Source organism: Scophthalmus maximus, chromosome 18 (genome assembly GCF_022379125.1).
Source record: "Scophthalmus maximus strain ysfricsl-2021 chromosome 18, ASM2237912v1, whole genome shotgun sequence".
Taxonomy (NCBI): Eukaryota; Metazoa; Chordata; class Actinopteri; order Pleuronectiformes; family Scophthalmidae; genus Scophthalmus; species Scophthalmus maximus.
Window position 1 is genome coordinate 9,790,392 of NC_061532.1, and position 18,906 is coordinate 9,809,297.

Below are 18,906 nucleotides of genomic sequence, written 5' to 3' on the forward strand. Positions count from 1 at the left end.
AAGCCTCATCTTTCTGTTAACAATGCAAGGAAGGCACGGAGGACGGCAAACACGGCGAGGGATGACAGAGCGAGGGAGGGACAGAGGAGGGGAAATAAAGAGAGAGGAGGGGGAGAAAATGACAGAGAGAGCCGAGGATGGATGAGGAAGAGCAGGGATACAGACAATGCAGGGAGGTGTGGGCAACAGGAGGACAGACGGCTGAGGGACACAGAGCAGGCAGGGATGACGGTGGTCTGGGAGGAAGGCAGCCGTCGGCTCTCAGATCACAGGTGGCAGCTCGACAACACAAGATTTTGCACATCTTCTTTATTTCCCCACAGGTAATTCCTTTGTTTGTTATATGTGTGTTTACATGTATTGACCATCTACATAAGCTTCATCTTTTGTCAGAAACAAAAACATTGTCTTACTATTAGCAAAATAATAATTTGTCTTTAAATGTATATTTATATATACTTTTTAGGGATATACATATTATTAATATAATATTTGTTTCACTAGGAATATAAATATCCTAATATAAATAATAATAATCACAATAATCTAAATATTTGTCTTACTAGTAACAAACATTGTTTTTCCCTCTTAGGATTTAAAATACGACTTATTTGTAACATACATTTTTGTCTTAATTGGTGATATAAATATTTATCTTATCATGGACATGTTTACCTTATTAGGACTATGAATATTTGCCTTGGCAGGAGTATGGATATGTCTTGTCTTTGTCTTGAGAACATGAACATTTGTCTTATACTGGGTATTAATAGTAGAAATTTGTTTAGATAAAAATATTTGTCTTTTCCATCTTGTTCATTTATTAGGTGTATAAATATTAACCCTCTCTCTGTCTCTCTCTATATATATATACATATATATATATATTTATTTGTCTTATTATGAATATAAATATGTTAACCTTATTAGGACTATGAATACTTGTGCCCATGGGAAAATAGAAGGTTAAAATAGATTTTGTCTTATCAGATATACAAATATTTTGATATATGATGATAAATATCTGGCTTAGTACTAAAAAATATAAACATTTGTCTTGAGAATATAAGCATTTGTCCTAATAATTATTAATAGTACAGATTTGTCTCAATAAGAATGCTTGTCTTTCTGTTCTTGTCCATTTATTAGGGATGTAAATATTCTAGATCCTAATCATGAATATAAATATTGTTTATTTAAAGGTATCACATCTATAAATCTACATCTTAATACACAGCCTGGCCCAGCTGATGAGACTCCTCTTTAGGATCATCGGCAGGTTCCCGGGGGCTAGAGAGGACAGATGAGCCCATGGGCTCCGTGCACGTCTACTCCATCGTTTCATGTCCTCTATTAATCCTCTTCCTTTGCTCCTGCTGTTGTCACTGAATCATTTTTCAATTCAATTGCTCTGGCAATATACTCCACGCAGTCTTGATCACTCATGCTTGCTACATCAAATTGAAAATGTGCCCTTCTCTGTAGAGGGAGCTTAACTAGTATTTTCCTCCATGCATCTATCTCGAGATAACAAGCGAGGTTTCTCCTCTGCTCTGATTCCTGTTGGATCTGAGCAATCTCCTCTCTGCTTTCACCGAATCATTGCCTCATGTTTTCCCTCACTTCCCTCTCCACTCACTCCATTTCAGCTCCCCTATTTCTTATTAATCCCTCATTCCGACACGCATCCCCTCTTATAGGATTCACGCCTGACGTCTAGCATCACTCGCTCTCCTTCTGCTCGGGTCACTCTGCTGCACCTTCTCTCCCTGTGAATTTCTGGAGGGGAGACCGTGGTGGTTGTAGTATAAATCATTCTCTGTACATGCCGACACTGCCAATTACTAAAGAGCAATGAACCGCTCTCTATGGCGTACGCCTGCGCATGCACTGGAATATGTCTGCTGTTGCACACACACACACGCACACGCACACACGCACACGCACACACACACACAAGCAAACAATTGACACACTTCAAATCCATAACTATGAATCAATCTAGGAAAATACACACAACAATATAGAGACGTTACAAAGGAAGGAAGCAGCTACACAGAAAAAAATGTCATTGCATCATGAACTGGGTTTTAGACAGTTTGGTTTCCACACTAAGTTCTATGTAACTTTGAAGTATTCTAAAACTAGCTGAATTCTGAGTGAATAACTACATTCCGGTGAGAATCCCATGATGCAATGCTCCAGATTTTATGCAACAATTAACATTGTGTGATGCAAAATGATGATGAGTAAGCATCAAAAATGGCAATTTACTGCTCACTACTGCGTAAACTATTTTGTGTTGTATGCCCACTTGGCAGAATATTAGGTACACCTTAGCCAAAACTCATGCAATATAACATAAATGTCCTACAATAAATGTTCCCTAATGATGGTCATAATGTTCAGTTTATGGATCCAACTTTATGGTCCTTTTTGAGGATGTAGTTTATGGTGCTGTTGAACTGTAATACATTACATTAATAGTGTTTATTATTAATTTGTCCACCCGCCACTTCAGGATATGGGCTAAATAACAGAAACAACAACCATGTGGCAGCACTGCAAAGCACCATTAGAGAGAATACAGGTTCAAGGCACTTCCACATTGGCTTCACTTTTTGGACCTGGTGACTATGTCCATTTTTATTCACAGTCTGTTCCTAATAAAGTGCTCAAACATGTTTTTGACTGACATGAAGCTGAGAGGATAATGACACAATATTCATTACTAGGTGAACCATTGCTTTACAGTCTAAGCTGCAACTCAGCTGTACATGCGTGTGTATATACTGCATGTGTGCTGCCTTTTCCTTTGTGCAAACACTTATGTATTAACGCCCTCATACACAAACACCTTTCCACCCTAAGGTGTGTGTGTGTGTGTGTGTGGTTTGAAGATAGTATCTCCTATTGGCGTTGTTGTTCAAACAGGACACATCCTGGATAAACAACAACACAGGATCAACAGAAGGCTGAGAGGACACGCTGACCATCAACACCGACTGCAGAGCCTGGTTCACGGATGATTCCGAGAATGATCCCAGGAGAGACTGAAGAAGGAACTCGTTTCTGATTTGATCTACCTCGCACCCGGTTGATGTGACAGAGGTCATGTCGCAAGAGAGATAAGGGAATCATTTGTGTCAAGGTTTGGGGTATGCACATTCAAATTAAACTTACTTTTTCAGTGTTTGTGCACATCAATGTGGGTATCTGTGGTTCCTGCCAACCCACAAACAAAAGACCAGCCTGTTGGCTTTTGTGAGCTGGCTCAACCCCGCAGCCTGGCTCTGAGCGACTGGTTCAGATTTATCTCCCACTCTGATGTCACAGTTGGACTCTTTTGGGGTAACCCCGCCCCCGATCTGAGAATCTCCACTTTTCTGGTGAAGGGGCGTGACATTTCCTGCACATTTTGAAGTCGGTTGACCAGTCACAACAGACTGGGCCAGCTGGCCAATCAGAGCAGACCGGTGTTTAGACAGAGTGTGAAAAGAGACGCTGCAGGTATGGGCAGTATGAGGACACTGATGTTAACCCTTTTCAAGTGGTCACCCACATTAAAAGTATGAACCTGAATATGAGCATAATGTCACCTTTAAAGTCATGCCAGCACTTGTTGAACTTCTGAAACCCTGGCCTTAACTATCAATCTAATGCACTGTCAGAGGACGTTACTGAACGTTCAATCTAATCGTCTGGGGACCACAATAAGGCTGTAATGTGGCGCACCGTCCATCCCCCTCTTACTGTGGGTCCCTGTCGTCGTGGCAGCAGCCAAAGCAATGCATACCGCGCATAGACAGTGTATTGATGTCCAGAAATGCCACACGTAGCACTTTTCAAGTTTCTGATTTGAGGAACAGTGTGAGTCACTATAAGGGCCAGTGGTTTGCTGCGATAAAATGAATCAAAGACCCTTTGACTCTGCCCTGCATGCTGATTGACACCTGTGTGCACTGCACTGGACCAAGTCGGATGTGCGTATCAATGTGTCGGCCCTGTGTGTGTGTGTGTGTGTGTGTGACATACACACACACACACTTCGCGCACACAGAGGGGGACCCTGTTCTGGCAGACACAGCCCAGGAAGCTTTGCTGGGAGACCAAGGAAGAAAGAAGCCTGTGTGCGTGTGTGTGTGCGTGTGTGTGTGTGTGCTTGCATTTCTGTGCCTGTTCACAAGTGCACAGAAACACACAGGCACAACAGCAGACACACACACACACACACACACACACACCTTCCTCTGTTGTGCTGCAGGTGAAAATCGGGACGCCTCCTACCCCGAAATAATTATCCTCATATTCATCCTTTTGATGCGTATGTGGGTCACCTCGAGCAATGATACACCAAAAGCCTCTACTTCCCCTATGCTCCCCACCCCCAACTTTTAAAATGCACACTAAGCAGTATGTCTGACCTCAGATCCTTACCTGAGAAACTTTGGCACAAGAGTTTCACTCTTGACTCCAGGAACAATACCACACTGTCCCATCTACATGTGACCGTTACATCAAAATATACCATGAATATCATTTGGCCCCCACTCGCGATAAGAGGACGATTGCATATGCTTGTGTATGTGTTTGTGTATGTTATATAATGCTTTGTGTTTTGGCAGGTAGATATGCAACAGTCCCTGGGATTGGGCCAGATGCCATAGGAAGTACAGTTTAAATGGACTTTGCCACTTCAGCAAAGAGAGCCTCCCCTTTCTATTTTCACTGAGAGCAGCTGAACACACACGCACGCACACACACACACGCACACACACACACACACACACACACACACAGAGCAATCTCTGTAATTGGTTGATACTGCAGTGAATGAACACCAGCATACATAAACAGCTACACTTACACCAGTTGCCTCGCACAAGAATATGAAACTGCGTTGAACTGACAATGAGTCTACACATCAATCACTGTAAAGCTCGGGTGAGTGAGACAACCATCAGACCCCACAGGCGTATGGGTTTAAACTCGAGGGTTCCTTTCAGACAAAAATTATAAATATGACACACACCAGACGGGATTAAATCCTGCAAATCTATATTTAGGTCTGCAAGAGTGCTGGGTCAGGTGAGGCTGTCACAGACACTCACCAGACCTCTATGGGGAATTCCAGAAACCCCCTCCCCTTTATAATTCATCTCCTTGACACATCTGTCATTTCCACACGATCCAATCCAAAGTTTGTACATTTACAAAGATGAATAACCTCCCTGGTTTATATTCTATGGCATGAACCCACAAAAGAGCCACTCGCACCTGCTTCAACATCCACAAAAGAAACAACCCAATATATGTTTCCAGTGTCCATCTCACCATGCACCCAAGACACTGAATACTGTCAGAGGCAGTGCATTGTCCTGACAACACAGGAGGCGATCTGTAGCCCAACTGCCCCGTCTTGGTTACTTGCATTTCATTTCCTCTTTAATCTAATTTGGGAGATTAATAAAAATGAAATTAGAGAAAATTTCAAAACACGTAAAAAAAAACCTGATGAGCATTTTTTTTTTGTTTTTGTCAATCTTGGGCGATGTTCTTCATTTCAAAAGGCGACAATGGACCGTCTCCCCCGGGGTTCTACAGGCAGGTTTGCACACATGGTCAGAGGATGGATGGTCACAGGATGGTCACAGGACGGTCAGAGGATGGATGGTCAGAGGTCAGAGGACGGTGATGACATACAGGACCGCGGTCCGCAGCTCAACCAAGCCGCCGTGTTGACGCGTCGTAGGATTTCAAGAGCACAACATCAGTCTTACCTTCCCGGCCCGCAGGTGCACACAAGGTCGGCGGCGCCTTGTGCCTTCTCCCTGTGCCACACTTGCTATTTCAGACGATTTGCTGCTCATTTACCTGTTGCGGCGGCGGCACAGCTGAGATCCGACATCCAGGCTGCAGACCGGGGCGATCTGCTGAGGAGGAGGAGGAGGGAGGAGGGAGGAGACGATCAGGGGGCGGGGCCGGTGCGGACTGGAAGTGGGCGTCTCCAGAGTCTGTCAAGCTGCACGCGAACTACACGCTACTCGGAGGACTTCTGGGCGGACCTTTCAGAATAAGACTCGCCAATGCCACACACCAGCATTTGAGTTGTGCCCCAGAGTCAGCCTCCTACGCTTCTGGGTTTTTTTAATCCTTAAAAGAAGCCAACTCACAATAGTGGTCCGGTGTTAATTTGCACTTTATTATTCAAGGTGACACGGAGCAGAGTGGGGGCCCCTCGGTGGCCAGGGGCCCTAGGCAGACGCTTAGTTCGCTTATGCCTTGGGCCGGCCCTGCCTGTCATAAATGAACAGTCTCTCCTCCCAATAGACCTGACAAGTCATTTCTTTGACTCAGTTAGGCGCCTTTTATCATGGTGTCAGTCAAAAAGTCTGCACTTAACACATACAAACTACAAATTATTACTATGTCAACCACTCAGTCACACTGTTCCATAGTCTAAGCACACAGAGTTTACAATGTCCCAGCTATGTGTCATAATTGTGTTTATTGCACAGATATTGGCAATTCTCTTATTAGTGTTTTTCTTTAGATGACTTCAGATGGAGTGTATAATGTATTTAATAATATATGATAAATTATGTAATATAATCTATATTATATATACTTTAATTTATAATACACATAAGATATATACAATAATGTACATATACTATATAATGTATATGATGTAATGTGAATAATGTCTATCTCAATTTGCGTGTGAATTAGATTTTAAATGTTTGTAAGCATTTGAATGTCTCACTGTACATACCTTTATACTTTGCTGACAGCAGGACACTCGCCCAAATGTGATTGGGATTCATGACTGATGATACTGCATATTGGAGAAGAGCTGCATATGGTCAGATTGATTTGCCTGGCTCGGATCCAACCGACCTGCAACAGTTCCACCATCCACTTTCCCCTTCTACTTTACAAGCAACTTTTATTTTGAAAAGGCACATTCACTTAACCTTAGGGATTTGTTTGTTGGTTTTGAGCAAATGGTTGTTGGGACAGGTAAGCTTCATATTCCTGTTGGACCTGATATATATATTAATTCACATCAATTACTGAGATAAATATATACATAAGCCACTGTCTTATAGTTATTAGCAGAAATGTAGTACGATTAATTGATATCGATTTATCTTCCTTTCTAAGAGTAAACAACAAGAAGAAAGATGAGACGGCGAATTGAGCGGGCCACTCGAGTTTATTTTCAGAAAAAACAAAAATCGAGCCACTTAACTGCACCGACTATTCAGCCACTTACACCAGAGGGAAACTTAAATATTTAATTTAGTTGTATCAATCAGGAAACATAAAACACAAAAATCTATCAAATTAGGTTTGCCGCGCAGGGAGGGCCTTTGAGATGTAGCCTCTCAAAACAAAGAGGGCAGAGGCCCCTGTTCAAATATTAAATCTAAATAACTTGATTAAATAGACATCAGGAGTCCGGTTATCCTATGGACGCTCACTGCAGAGAGGTTTCTTTTTGAGTTGTGTTTACTGCACATTGCCGATTTTGCTTGCACACAGATTCAGTATTCTCTAGCTGCAGGTGGGTAGGATACTGTACCATTTTCTTGATTCTGAATCAGCAGCCTACAGTGTAAGAGCTAGTTGAGGTGATGTTTAGAAAGCTCTGAAAAGCTGGTTTGGCATGTATCCGAGGTGGAGGAAGGAAGTTTGGGCATCTCTCTCCAGGGTAGCGAGCTCCTGGACAGTTGGAGCCAGCACGTCCACGTGGCCCGTGTAGTTACCGCCTAGAGAAAAGCAACAGGTTTGATGTTCAAGCTCAACATAAACACAGTGAATGATCAATGTCAATAGCGATACAATGCTCATTGCAATCACTGTTCAGTTGCTGTTCCTGCAGTCACGTCAGTTTAGTGCAGGAATCTTTGTTTCCCTCTCTCCTGTTGTCCCTCCATTGTTGCACATACCTCCCAATGCCCTGCGCTGACCATAGGTGACCTTTCCGTCAAACTCATCCAAAGGTACTTTGATGTCCGGCTCACACTGGGTGATGGTGCACTTCAGATGCTCCTCGATTTCGGACAGGAGCTGTGATCGGAGGAAAAAGGATTACAAACAGTATTGAGAGTGTGTGATGAGGAGTGTAAAACAGGGACAAAAGTGTGTGTGCTTGAGCTTTCAGTTCTATCAAATTAAAAATAAGTAAATAACAAAAACAACAAACAATTTACTGCCCACTAAGGTTTTCACTGTGAATATATTGAATTACCCTTCAAACCCAAGAGGCACCATTTCTGCCAGGATGACAAAATTCGCCTGCAGCAAATCACCTAAACAGCCCTCTGCTGACGCTGGGATGGTGCCGTGTGTCAAAACAGAAAATTTCACTCGCTGCCTTTAACTTGATTAAGTTTCTGCATCTTTGTTCACCTCCTTCTCGTTGTACCAGATGGTGCAACCTCCGTCCTCCTTCAGCCGGGTGTTGTAGCAGCCTCTGCCTCGGTTCGGGCAGACGTGGTACCACACCTGCAAAGATTGAGAGACGCATTTTAAATTATACATAAATTACAAAAACAACAACAAAAACCCCTTCAAAATGAGAATCTGTGTGTTTCTATCACCCCCAAAATACCTTTTCTTTTTCCATAGCAACTAAGGAGATGGCCAGTCCCATTCTGTGAGTTAAAGGGAAAAGACACCATTTTAACACTCTTGTATTTCACTTAAATCATATTGTGATTAGACATTTTTAAGGTGTGTTATGCGCACATTTCAGGTTGCAGTGATTAAGTATTTGGTTATTTTCATTTGATTTTACAAAAAAAAGAAATCGGATGAAAACATCAGAAAATATAAAAAATTATAATTTCATCTAATTCGCCAAACGATTTACCTCTCGGCTCTTCCAACTCTGCCGATGCGATGGACATAATTCTGCTTCTCATCTGGCAGGGTGACGTTAATTACTGAAGGAAAAAAAAAGTTAATGTTGTGAGAATTGGAGGCAGAGATTTCATACATAGATCAGCATTTTAAAGCGTGTGTAGCAATATTGGTTTCAGGTATTATGTTGAAAGACTATTGAGTTTTTCTTACCAAAGGGAACTCCATGGATGTCAATTCCTCTGGCAGCCACATCTGTGCAGATCAGAAGTCTCACCTCTTTCCTCTGAAAAAAACAAGGACAACAAAAACTTAAAAGTACAAGATAACTGGTTATACTTTGACAAAGAACATCATGGATTTTTTCGTTCCTTTACCTTAAAACGGTCCAAGTTGCCTTTTCGCTCATTGGGCTTGCGATCGCCATGGAGACAAACGCAAGACAACTGGTGGCCTTTAGTGTCTGGACCTGGAGAAAAGAATTCATCACAGGAAAAATGTCTCACATTGATTTTTTTCAACATTCTTTTGTGTCTTCACAGTATATACACAATTGGATGTTCCCACTCAAAAAAAAAAAGAAGAAGAAAAGAAAAATAGAATCAATATGTGGCTGTCAATATTGATGTTGATGTTCTGGCAGTGGCCACAAATAATCAATGTACAGGATGGGAAACACTGAGAAATGTAAAAGTCATTTTGGTTCATTGTGAAACTGCAGCAGGTCAGAGGACGTCAGGCGGTCCGCCAATGCGGCCACATGCGTCTCACACCACCTCCGCATGTGATCACAACTCAAATGCGTCCTCAGGACAGCTCAGATGCACTGATGTGGATGTTAACACCAGGTCTGAACTAAATGGCACCAACGCCTCCTACCTCCTCCTTGCTGGATGAAGTACTGCTCCATGTTGTCACAGTCGATCTTGGTGCGGCAGAAGACTATCGCCTGGTCCATCTTGTGCTCTTTGATGGCCCTCACCGCGTACTCGCCCTTCAGAACCTTGATAGCTTCTGACCACATTTCTAAAACAAACACAGACGTTTGTTATTGAGGGCTCATTCATGACTATACAGAAAAAGGATAATGACAATTTAACATCTATATTTTTAGATCTCACAAGTTGTATTTGAGTGATGAATTCATAAAGTCAAAAATCTTAAGCTTATCTGCTCTTACCTGCAGAATTGGCTCCTGGTTTAGTGTTATCTTTGGCATGGACTTCATCAGTCTATCCACAGAAAAACAGATCAAATAAGAAAAGCACATTCATCTAAACCAACAGAGAGAAAGGCCAACAAACAAACAAACTACTACAAATTACTTCTGATACGAATACATGTGGGACCTACCCGGACGTGATTCTTGCCCAGTCTCTCCCACAGACGATCATTCTTCGGATTGACAGGCACCACCACGTGGTGGACCGTCTCTGGAACGGAGTCCTCCCCCTTCAGGTCCACCCACGTGGGAAAGTGCATGATGCGCTCGGACAACTTCTTCACGTCAAAGGAATGCAGAGTGGCTGAGCACACAATCACCTGGAAAAAAAATCAAAGGGAAATCAGATTTAGCTACCAGAGCTCTGGAGTTGAAATACATGGATATAATTTTTGTTAAATTTCCACACTCATCCAGCTTGCGGTTAGACAATGAAACACACTCTCGGGATTTATGTTACTATGATAACAGATTCAGTTTAATGTGCAACTCTGTTAGCTGCCCAGACAGCGTTGCTGTCTATCTATCCCATCTGTGCCTCCAATTTAAAATTGCCAGAGTTTCCTAAATATGGAGCAGAAAATGCTGTAACTGTGCTTACATCATCGTTACAAGCTTTCTTAAGTTGTTGTCACTGAAACGTTTTTTTGTTCACACATGCAACTCGACCCAAGTCTTACCTGCAGTCTCTTGCCGTCGGAGGTGACCTGTGGGATCTCGTTATGGATTCTGTTGATGAAGTCTGTATAGCCTGCTGACAGGAGGCCATCCTGGGGACAGGGAAACCAAACACACGGATAATGACAATCTGCGCTTCTAATGTAACAGGGTCAGGGAGTTTTTGAAGTGCAGAAGATGTGTTGAACGTACACACTCATCCAGGACCAGGAAGCGGACTTGAGACAGACTGAGTTTCCCGGTGGATATAAGGTCGTCCAGTCTGCCGGGTGTCCCCACCACAATGTCGATCTGATGAACCACAAAGGCAGAGGGAAGAAAGCATGAATGAGGGCGCAGCAGAAAGAGGATGGTGTATGTCGTTATTAACACTGATTAAAACCTAATGATTGTTCGGAGACGTGACATCTCACATACCCCCTGCTCAAGAGCAGCCAGCTGCTCCTTGGCAGGCACGCCACCAATCACCAGTAGTTCCCTGCAGTGACAGGTCGATTAATTATACACTGAGCACTGACTCCATCTGCTGGCATCAAATGGGTATTACAGATATACTTGCAAATGCTGGAAAATACTGTAAGGTAACATTAAAAAAAAAAGAATAACACTGCGAAATAGACAGGAGTTGATTTTCTATTTGTGCCATCCAGTGTCAGTGCCAGCTCAGTGTAACCTACCTGAGTTTGGGGTTATCCACATATTTCTTAAACTGTGTGACGACGTTGAGAGTTTGCTCAGCTAATTCTTTCGACGGCTCGATGATCAGGGCTTTGGGTGCATTGGATGTTGCTTTCACTTGACTGATTTTAGCGCTGCCTGCACAGAAAGTAAAGGGACAGTTAATCAATAAAGGAATCAATCAATGAAGTTGTTTTGCCAAATGACGACTTTGTGCCTGGTTTAAAAGAAATGTAAACTGAAAGGGGGATTTCACATCCACGCACCTGTCTGCAAGGATTTGACAGAGTGACCCTCTGGTGCCTGATCCAGGGCAACAAAGCCACTTTTTGGAGGGTGTTTAAAGTTGTCTCCTCCAAAGTTGAACTTCAGCTCAGCATTCTGGCAGAAAATTAAAGAAGACATTTTGTATACAGCAGCATGTGTCCCCCCCCCCTCTTCAAACTTCAATTTGAATCATTCTCTTGTGTTACCTTGAGCACACAGGAGGCAAAGAAGGTCTGACTCCTCAGATTCTGTGGGATCTCAAATGCCACACCGAGGTCGTTCCCTGGAGGAGGAAACCAGAGAGAAAGGGGGAAAGAAATCTAAGCACTTAGTAATTTACCATCAACCACTGATGTCTTACATAGTCACAATAATGGAAATTAGAACTACTGAGACCATTTTTGGAGAAGGAAATTTGGCCGTTGTCTAGATCCAGGTAGCATCCAATAGTGTCATGCATAGTAAACTCCTGCAGAGTAGCAAGAAATCAAAGAGACAAAACATTTATTCCTGAATTTTCCTCACAATCTTGTATTAAAAAAAGTAAAAAACCTCTGTTACCTCTCCATAGCTGTCAAACTGCTTGTTGTTAGATTTTTTCCCAGTCCCTCCAAAACCAAATCCATATTTATCAGTGCCTGTAAAGAAAGGATATAATTGGTGTTCTCTTGAGACACTTACATTTGGCTGTTATACGTTTTCCACCATGGACACTGGGATGAGTGGAAGAGCTTACCCAAGTCCAGTGCTGCCTGATTGGTGGACCAGCCCACCCGACACAGACCCTGATCATGGCATGTCACCTCATAACAGTACTTCCCTGGACACACAAACACACGGACAATGATAGGTCACTTCTGTAAAGGAAGATACGATCTTTCAAATTGATAGTTGCTTCCATGTGAAATTAATCTAACCCGAAATTATGTTATTTTAAAAAAACTTCCACAGTTTTAAGTTCTAGCATTACACACCTTTGGTGACACCTTTTGTAGAGCGACAGCCGTGCCACTCTTTAAACTCCCTGCTCTGGCAGCACATTCCATCTGGACCGATTGCTGTACAGTTAAAAGAAAAAAGAAAAAAGTGACGATGAGGAGATGCGACAAAGGACAAAGCTGGAACACACACGATTGCACTTTTAACAGGTTAGACCGTCCTCCAGAGTTTGATTAGGACACCAAGCGTTTAATTTTCGGCTCTTACCGAAGGCTGTGCTGCGGTCGTAAGGATTCATCTGCCAGTTGTTGAAAACTGAAAAAAGAAGAAGAGGGAAAATAGAGCATGTCAGACATGGACACATTTCAGCTGCAGACTGTAAACAATCAAGTCAGTGATATTGAGGGGATCTCACTAGCTCCTCCAGTCTTGACAGACGCTCGGCCCTGCTTGCCCTCCTGCTGATCCTTCAGCGTCTCGTACACAATCTGGATCACTGGGATGCTGAAGGCCTGAGGGTGACGGAAAATTGTACATTTAAATTCAAATGCAAATTGCAGAGATTGAGTAGCATTTTAAGAACTGTGTGGTTTTCATGCACTTACTCCTGTTTTACCACTGCCAGTCTCTGCAGCCTATACGAAGAAGAACAAATATGATGTAAGAGTTGCACTGTGCACAATCTGTGTCTGAACCAGGCAGAGATCAAGAGCTAGTCTTACCATGAGTACATCTCCTCCGCCGAGAATTAGAGGAATAGACTCTGCCTGGATGTCAGTAGGCAGCCTGAAAACAAGGGTTTACATAAATCAGGTGCGAATTGAGAAGAAAACGCAGAGACGTACGCCTGATACCTGCTCCCAGCCCGAGTCACTTACAGCCAGTCCAACTCCTCCACAGCCTGCGCGATTTCAGGCATAACGCCCATTTCTGTTGAACACAAGTCACATTTAACGACTCGGTGCGCGAACGTTGCTCTTACAAGTCGCCTGACATATTGGAATCAAATGGGAATGTGACGCCATTATGACAAAGTAAATGGAAATGTCTTACCAGAGAACGCTGCCATTACTGCTGCTACGAATACAGCACGACCGGATGTAACGTGTTCACAGGTTGCAGCTCCGTGCAACTTGTTTAGAGGACCGGCGGTTCACCCGTACATTGGTTCCGGATAGCGAATTTCCTCTGAAACACTAAACACCCATAAACTTGTCGTGTCATGCGTGATGTACATTCGCTTTATTGTTATGATATCAAATTGTTACAAGGGACGACGTCAAAATGTTTTTTTTCTGAGCGGTTAACTACACTTGCCCGACGCAGTTCACGGGTATATTTTGTCCCGTGCCGACCACCGTAGACGTTTGACAGCCTGTTCAAGTAAACATGGCTGACCCGAGCTTGACGGAGAGCGAAGAGGAGAATATTTTATACGACTTACTTGTTAATACTGAATGGCCGCCAGAGACAGACACTCAGGTGAGTCACACTTCCACGTATGGCCATTGTCAAACCGCAGTGTTGTTCTGGTTTTGAGAAATTATTCGTAAAAACAGCCACCGAAAGTCACCTGCCACCGGTTGGTTGGTTGGTTGGGGGGGGGGGGGGGGGGGGTCAGCCGCGCGAAGCCACGTAGCACAAACACAGCTAGCGTTAGTTCGCAACACTAATGAAACATCATATTCTCATGTCGTGCCGCGTTGAGGGCCGGTGTAGCTCTCGTGCTGCATCCTCCTTCGTTCACACACATTTCTTTCATTCGCTGTGAAGACTGTTGTCATTATAGGACAGTATTCTCACGTCACCCCCGTTAGCGTCGTCTCACTAAGTTACCCACGTCACGTGACGAAATGAATCTACGGGACTTTCATTTGAAATTCAATGCCAGTACTTATTACGTCCTGAAATGGCTACTGCGTTGTTTGTGCGAGGAAGGAGACGAGTGGTGAGCTCACCTGTCTCCTTTCCATCATTTGCAGTTGCGAGGCAACAAGGAGCACAACACTTCACTTGTTGCAAAAGCTGTGACGGGTAAGTTCCGCCTTTCTTCTCTCCTCTCTGCACACAGGCCCACTTCATCAGGAAACATGTTTTAGCCACCTGGCCGTAGCCATGACGACCACGTCCACACTGTTGTGATCACCCCTCAATTCAGCAGACGCCTGGCCTCACTGCTGTTTTATATCTCATTCCAAAATCAAAACACAGGGCAACTGTAACTATTAGGACTTCTTGAATCATGAGGGTCTTAGTGTTAAAGGATAGACAACTTCTACATAGCTTGCCCACTCTGAAATGAAGAAAGGATGTATACGTTTAATCAGCCACTCACAGACAGCACTGTCTGCAAGATATGAAAACCTGCGATACATGATACATTCGATTTCCCTGAAATCCAATAGTAGGGCTGTGCCAGATCCATTGATGGATGGATGGTTGTTGGTCCTGGGAAGCCCCTGTTGTGTTTGACTGGAGAGATTTTCAGGTCCTGCACATCATAGAGCTAGGCCCCCCCACCAGCTTCACTTTGCATTAACCGCACGTCTCTGATCTTAATTTAGAATGTGACAAAAGATTTTTTTTTATTATTTAGGCTATTTTTTTCATGTAAAAGAATACAACATTATATCACACATTTACCACAATTCTGCATTCTAACTCTGTGGAATTTCTTACAGGGCCATTCCGCTTAATTCTGCACTATTTGTGGTACAGGTGAGTTCATCATCATTTCGCTATACCCAGAGCCAGTGCAGTTTCTGCCAAATGTATGTGTAATGTGACATGCCATCATTTAGCTTATATAATGGACTGACAAGCCATACGAGTTGTGTTGTGATTTTATTTCTGTGATATTTAAAAAAAAAAAACGGTGTCTGCTGTAATATATTTGACTGAAACACTGAAGCAAAATTATGACTTTCCAATGTATGTTAGCACGTTTACATGTCGATTAGCTGTGCTAAGAATGCAGAAGTGTTTTCTTGACAAAATCTAAGGACAAAAAACATCTGCCATATGAAAATGATCAAAACAGCAATATGATCTATAAAATTGGAATTTCTTTGGTTTGATGGTCAAATATCAGTATGTTTTGCCCAGTATGTCTAGTTTTATATTTTTATATTGTTTTGAGTCATATTAATCAGTTGCTACTCGGATTTCGATGCATCTCACCTGCTGAGCAGTTAGTTATTAAAGCTGTTTGGAGATGATGTCTTAAACTATAGCCGTGCTCATTAAAACTATGGCTTTCGCTGAGTGAAATAGCAATGAAGTTTAAAACCACTTAGTATTTTATTTTTTTAATGTGTAGTCAAAATATAATGTTCTATCAATTTCATATCACATGAAGACACTGAATGATCAGAGTTTAGCTCAGACACTGCTTTTTCTTTAATTCATAGTATAACACAATTTAAAGGTTCAGTGCTTAGAATTTAGATGCATCTATCAGTGAAGTTGCACATTGAAACCAACCGAATATTCCTCCCCCCCTTGTTTATCACTGAAACAATCCTCAATTCAAGATGAGTATTTCCGCACTTTTCAGCACGAATCTGAAAACGCTGACCTTGGTCACTCTGCTGTCACTGCACAGTATCTGATATAACGTGTTAACAGATGGTTGTATGTGGCCTTGCAGTGGACTGTGTAGCATCAAGGCCTGCTTATCCTCTCAGCAGGTGGTTAGCCAGTACCATCAATAACCTTGTTAAATATTTAAGAACTCCTCTGGCCATGCGTGTTTCTCAGCTCTACTCTCTCGGTGGATAAAAAAAGAAAGAATCAGGAGTTTTATTTGAGATATGTATTTTTAATAAAATGTTTAAATTTTTTAACCTGCTTGCCAGCATAGTTGCATTTGGCAGTTTATAATTTTCTCCCCTCTGTGTGTGTGTGTGTATTATTTCAATACAAAGAAGGTGGGTGTGCAGCAGTGTATGTATCACTCCTTTAATGCTTTTTGTTTATTATTGTAATATATATTCTAATCTAAACTATAATTTTTTTTATCCTCCTATTCATTGATGAATGTTTTATTTCTTTATTTATTTCTATTTCTTTCCTGTCAACCAGTCACTGTCGTCATACTGAGTAAATCCATTCAGAAACACCATGTCATCTATAGCAATAAGCCTTACGAGGAACTTTTAATGGTTATTTAAAAGGACTGCTAGTTATTGGTATGAATATGTTATCAACCTTTTTTTTTCTACTGTGTTCATTTTCCTGACTGCTCTGTTTGTTTGATCGTGTGAATCTCAGCCCCTCCAGCTCCTCTCTGCCCCTGGGTCTTGTCCGCCTGGCGAACAAGCAGATCAACTGGCAGCTGGTGCTCGCAAGGTGCAACGCACCCACGCACGCACGCACGCACGCACGCACGCACGCACGCACACACACTCTGATCAATACCTGGATGTGGGTTCCTCTGTGGCTGACATACACCCCCCCCCCACCCCCAATTGTACCCATTTGAACTGACAAACCAAGTACAAAGGTGGTATTTAATTGGCCATAGATTCACCCATGTATTACAGTGTTAAGCGTGGTCAATTGATGCCGCAGATGTCCATTAGTTTAAAGTGTGCGATCCTTTCATTTAGTCTGTCTGTCCCTTATATCTTTCTCTCTCATTTCATTCCCCCTGACATAATCTTCGCTCTGTTTAATGCTCCCAATTATTACCATTCCTCCTCTCCTCTCCACCCAACCAGGGCTCTTATCCTCGTCGGTTACCTTTTCATCCAAACTGCGCTGCCCCGGACAAAATTTATTTTTTGCTTTGTCACTGATAACTGTGTGTTATCTTCCTTAATCAACGTGGATGAATCTTTATTCCAGCTTTCACTAGTATTTAATATATATCGTACATCTATGTTTTCCACATTTACTCCTGTCACACTTCTGCTCTCTTTAGGTTCTCTCTCATTTGCTTGTGCCTCTTGTTCATTCCTGTCCATTCTCTGCTTCTCTCCACAGCAATGGCAAACTCTTGGCAGTGGTTCAGGACCAGTGTGTGGAGATTAGGTAATTATTGAACCCCATCCCGCTGTTTGAGGCACGCCATCTGTGTGTGCAAGTGATAGAGAGCCATGCAATTAATGGGGTGATAATTTTCACATCAAATTTTTTCTTGTCAGAATGTTTTGCATTCTCAGATTCTGTTTGAAAAAGTGATGCTTTTTTTCAACAGCCAGTTTTTCATCCTTTTGGTACTTCATGCAAAATGAAACTAATGCAAACAATTGTGTCCCCCAAAATGTTTTTCATTATTTGTGTGTGTGTGTGTGTGTTTGAGTGTGTGTGTGTGTGAGAGAGATTCCAAAGCATACACAAGTTGCTCATTTTTTAGTGGTTGTAATTATTTTCAGACACATATCCAATTTCCCTCTTACACAGAGCAAACGCACTCACTCAGCAGTTTGCTTTATTGACACAATATAATGGTTTAAATGGAGCTAAATTGAAATGAAAATCAATAGCAATGAACCTGGTACACAAATAGAGTAGCTTCAGACAGCAGTATTCACACCCTTTACTTTTTGCACACTTGATTTGATTATTAATTTCAAGTAAATTAATTAAGAATTAAAAAAGCTCTCCAGAGGCTAACGAGAGACAAATTTGACCATGTGAAACCCTGACCCAAAAGATTTCCCTGTTTCGTACACATAAAGCTGAGTATGTTTTTTTTGTTGCTCACTTCAATCAGATGATGTTTTGGTCGACCTGCTGTAATTGAAAACAATAAAGTCTTTACGCCAACGCCTCGATCACTTCGCTACGATATTGTGGGTTTCTCTTTCCGTCCTTTGTTCACACTCCAACACTTTAATCACAGTGTTTTATGGTCTTGGTTCATGGCATTAGTTTGTGTGAGTGAGTGTTGTGTCAGCTCAAGGCCTTTTCCACTGAGCTCTGTTAAGAGTCTGTCCAAACACAGGCTACTGTGAAGGCCCTGTCTGCTTGATCCATCGAGCTCCTTGAGTTGGCAGGCTATCAGTGGCTGTTATAACCCACCGAATACCAGGGTGTATGAGGCCGTGTGTGTGCGTGCGTGCGTGCGCCTGGTTGTTGTACAATGTAATGCCACTGCTTTTTCACTTTCCGCACTTGTGTGTTTGATCCCCAGGTCTGTGAGAGATGACTTTGGTTCAGTCGTTGGGAAGTGCCAGGGTAAGACGCTCCCCACGTATTCTATCAGTCTAATACTACTCAACTCACTAAACAACTCACCAGCACTG

The 18,906-nt window shown here is 42.5% G+C and overlaps 3 protein-coding genes across 6 annotated transcripts in view; 1 reads left to right on the forward strand and 2 right to left on the reverse strand.

Moving 5' to 3' along the window:
- Positions 1-5,961, reverse strand: part of itsn2a (intersectin 2a) — a 31,498-nt gene extending 25,537 nt beyond the window's left edge. For 3 of the 4 annotated variants that reach the window (XM_047328645.1, XM_035617906.2, XM_047328642.1), the window contains exon 1: positions 5,875-5,961. The gene's annotated coding sequence lies outside the window, so the exon portion shown is untranslated. The other variant, XM_047328644.1, reaches the window with a different exon arrangement.
- Positions 5,962-7,200: 1,239 nt separating this feature from the next.
- Positions 7,201-13,851, reverse strand: ddx1 (DEAD (Asp-Glu-Ala-Asp) box helicase 1). Its single transcript, XM_035617331.1, has 26 exons — positions 13,709-13,851; positions 13,534-13,585; positions 13,378-13,441; positions 13,261-13,290; positions 13,071-13,167; positions 12,923-12,970; positions 12,691-12,774; positions 12,453-12,536; positions 12,278-12,354; positions 12,113-12,185; positions 11,923-11,999; positions 11,716-11,830; positions 11,449-11,587; positions 11,189-11,249; positions 10,964-11,062; positions 10,774-10,863; positions 10,225-10,413; positions 10,052-10,103; positions 9,751-9,897; positions 9,249-9,340; positions 9,085-9,157; positions 8,882-8,954; positions 8,621-8,663; positions 8,419-8,514; positions 7,956-8,076; positions 7,201-7,775 (listed from the first exon to the last, which is right to left on the reverse strand). The coding sequence occupies exons 1-26, from the start codon at positions 13,722-13,724 to the stop codon at positions 7,645-7,647; spliced, it is 2,223 nt and encodes a 740-aa protein (XP_035473224.1). The 5' UTR covers positions 13,725-13,851; the 3' UTR covers positions 7,201-7,644.
- Positions 13,852-13,882: 31 nt separating this feature from the next.
- The window catches only part of nbas (NBAS subunit of NRZ tethering complex), a 129,819-nt gene continuing 124,795 nt past the window's right edge, over positions 13,883-18,906 (forward strand). Inside the window, exons 1-6 of the mRNA XM_035617330.2 lie at positions 13,883-14,137; positions 14,638-14,689; positions 15,337-15,373; positions 16,928-17,005; positions 17,642-17,689; positions 18,795-18,838. Coding sequence (XP_035473223.2) covers positions 14,045-14,137; positions 14,638-14,689; positions 15,337-15,373; positions 16,928-17,005; positions 17,642-17,689; positions 18,795-18,838 — 352 coding nt within the window. The 5' untranslated portion in view covers positions 13,883-14,044. The remainder of the gene's footprint in view (positions 14,138-14,637; positions 14,690-15,336; positions 15,374-16,927; positions 17,006-17,641; positions 17,690-18,794; positions 18,839-18,906) is intronic.

Excerpts from the sequence above, each read along its gene's own strand:
- ddx1 (XM_035617331.1), bottom strand. Across the intron at positions 11,588-11,715 it reads TGTCAAATCCTTGCAGACAG|GCAGCGCTAAAATCAGTCAA; the intron begins GTGCGTGGATGT and ends CTTTCTGTGCAG. Across the intron at positions 8,664-8,881 it reads AGAGTTGGAAGAGCCGAGAG|AATGGGACTGGCCATCTCCT; the intron begins GTAAATCGTTTG and ends TTTAACTCACAG.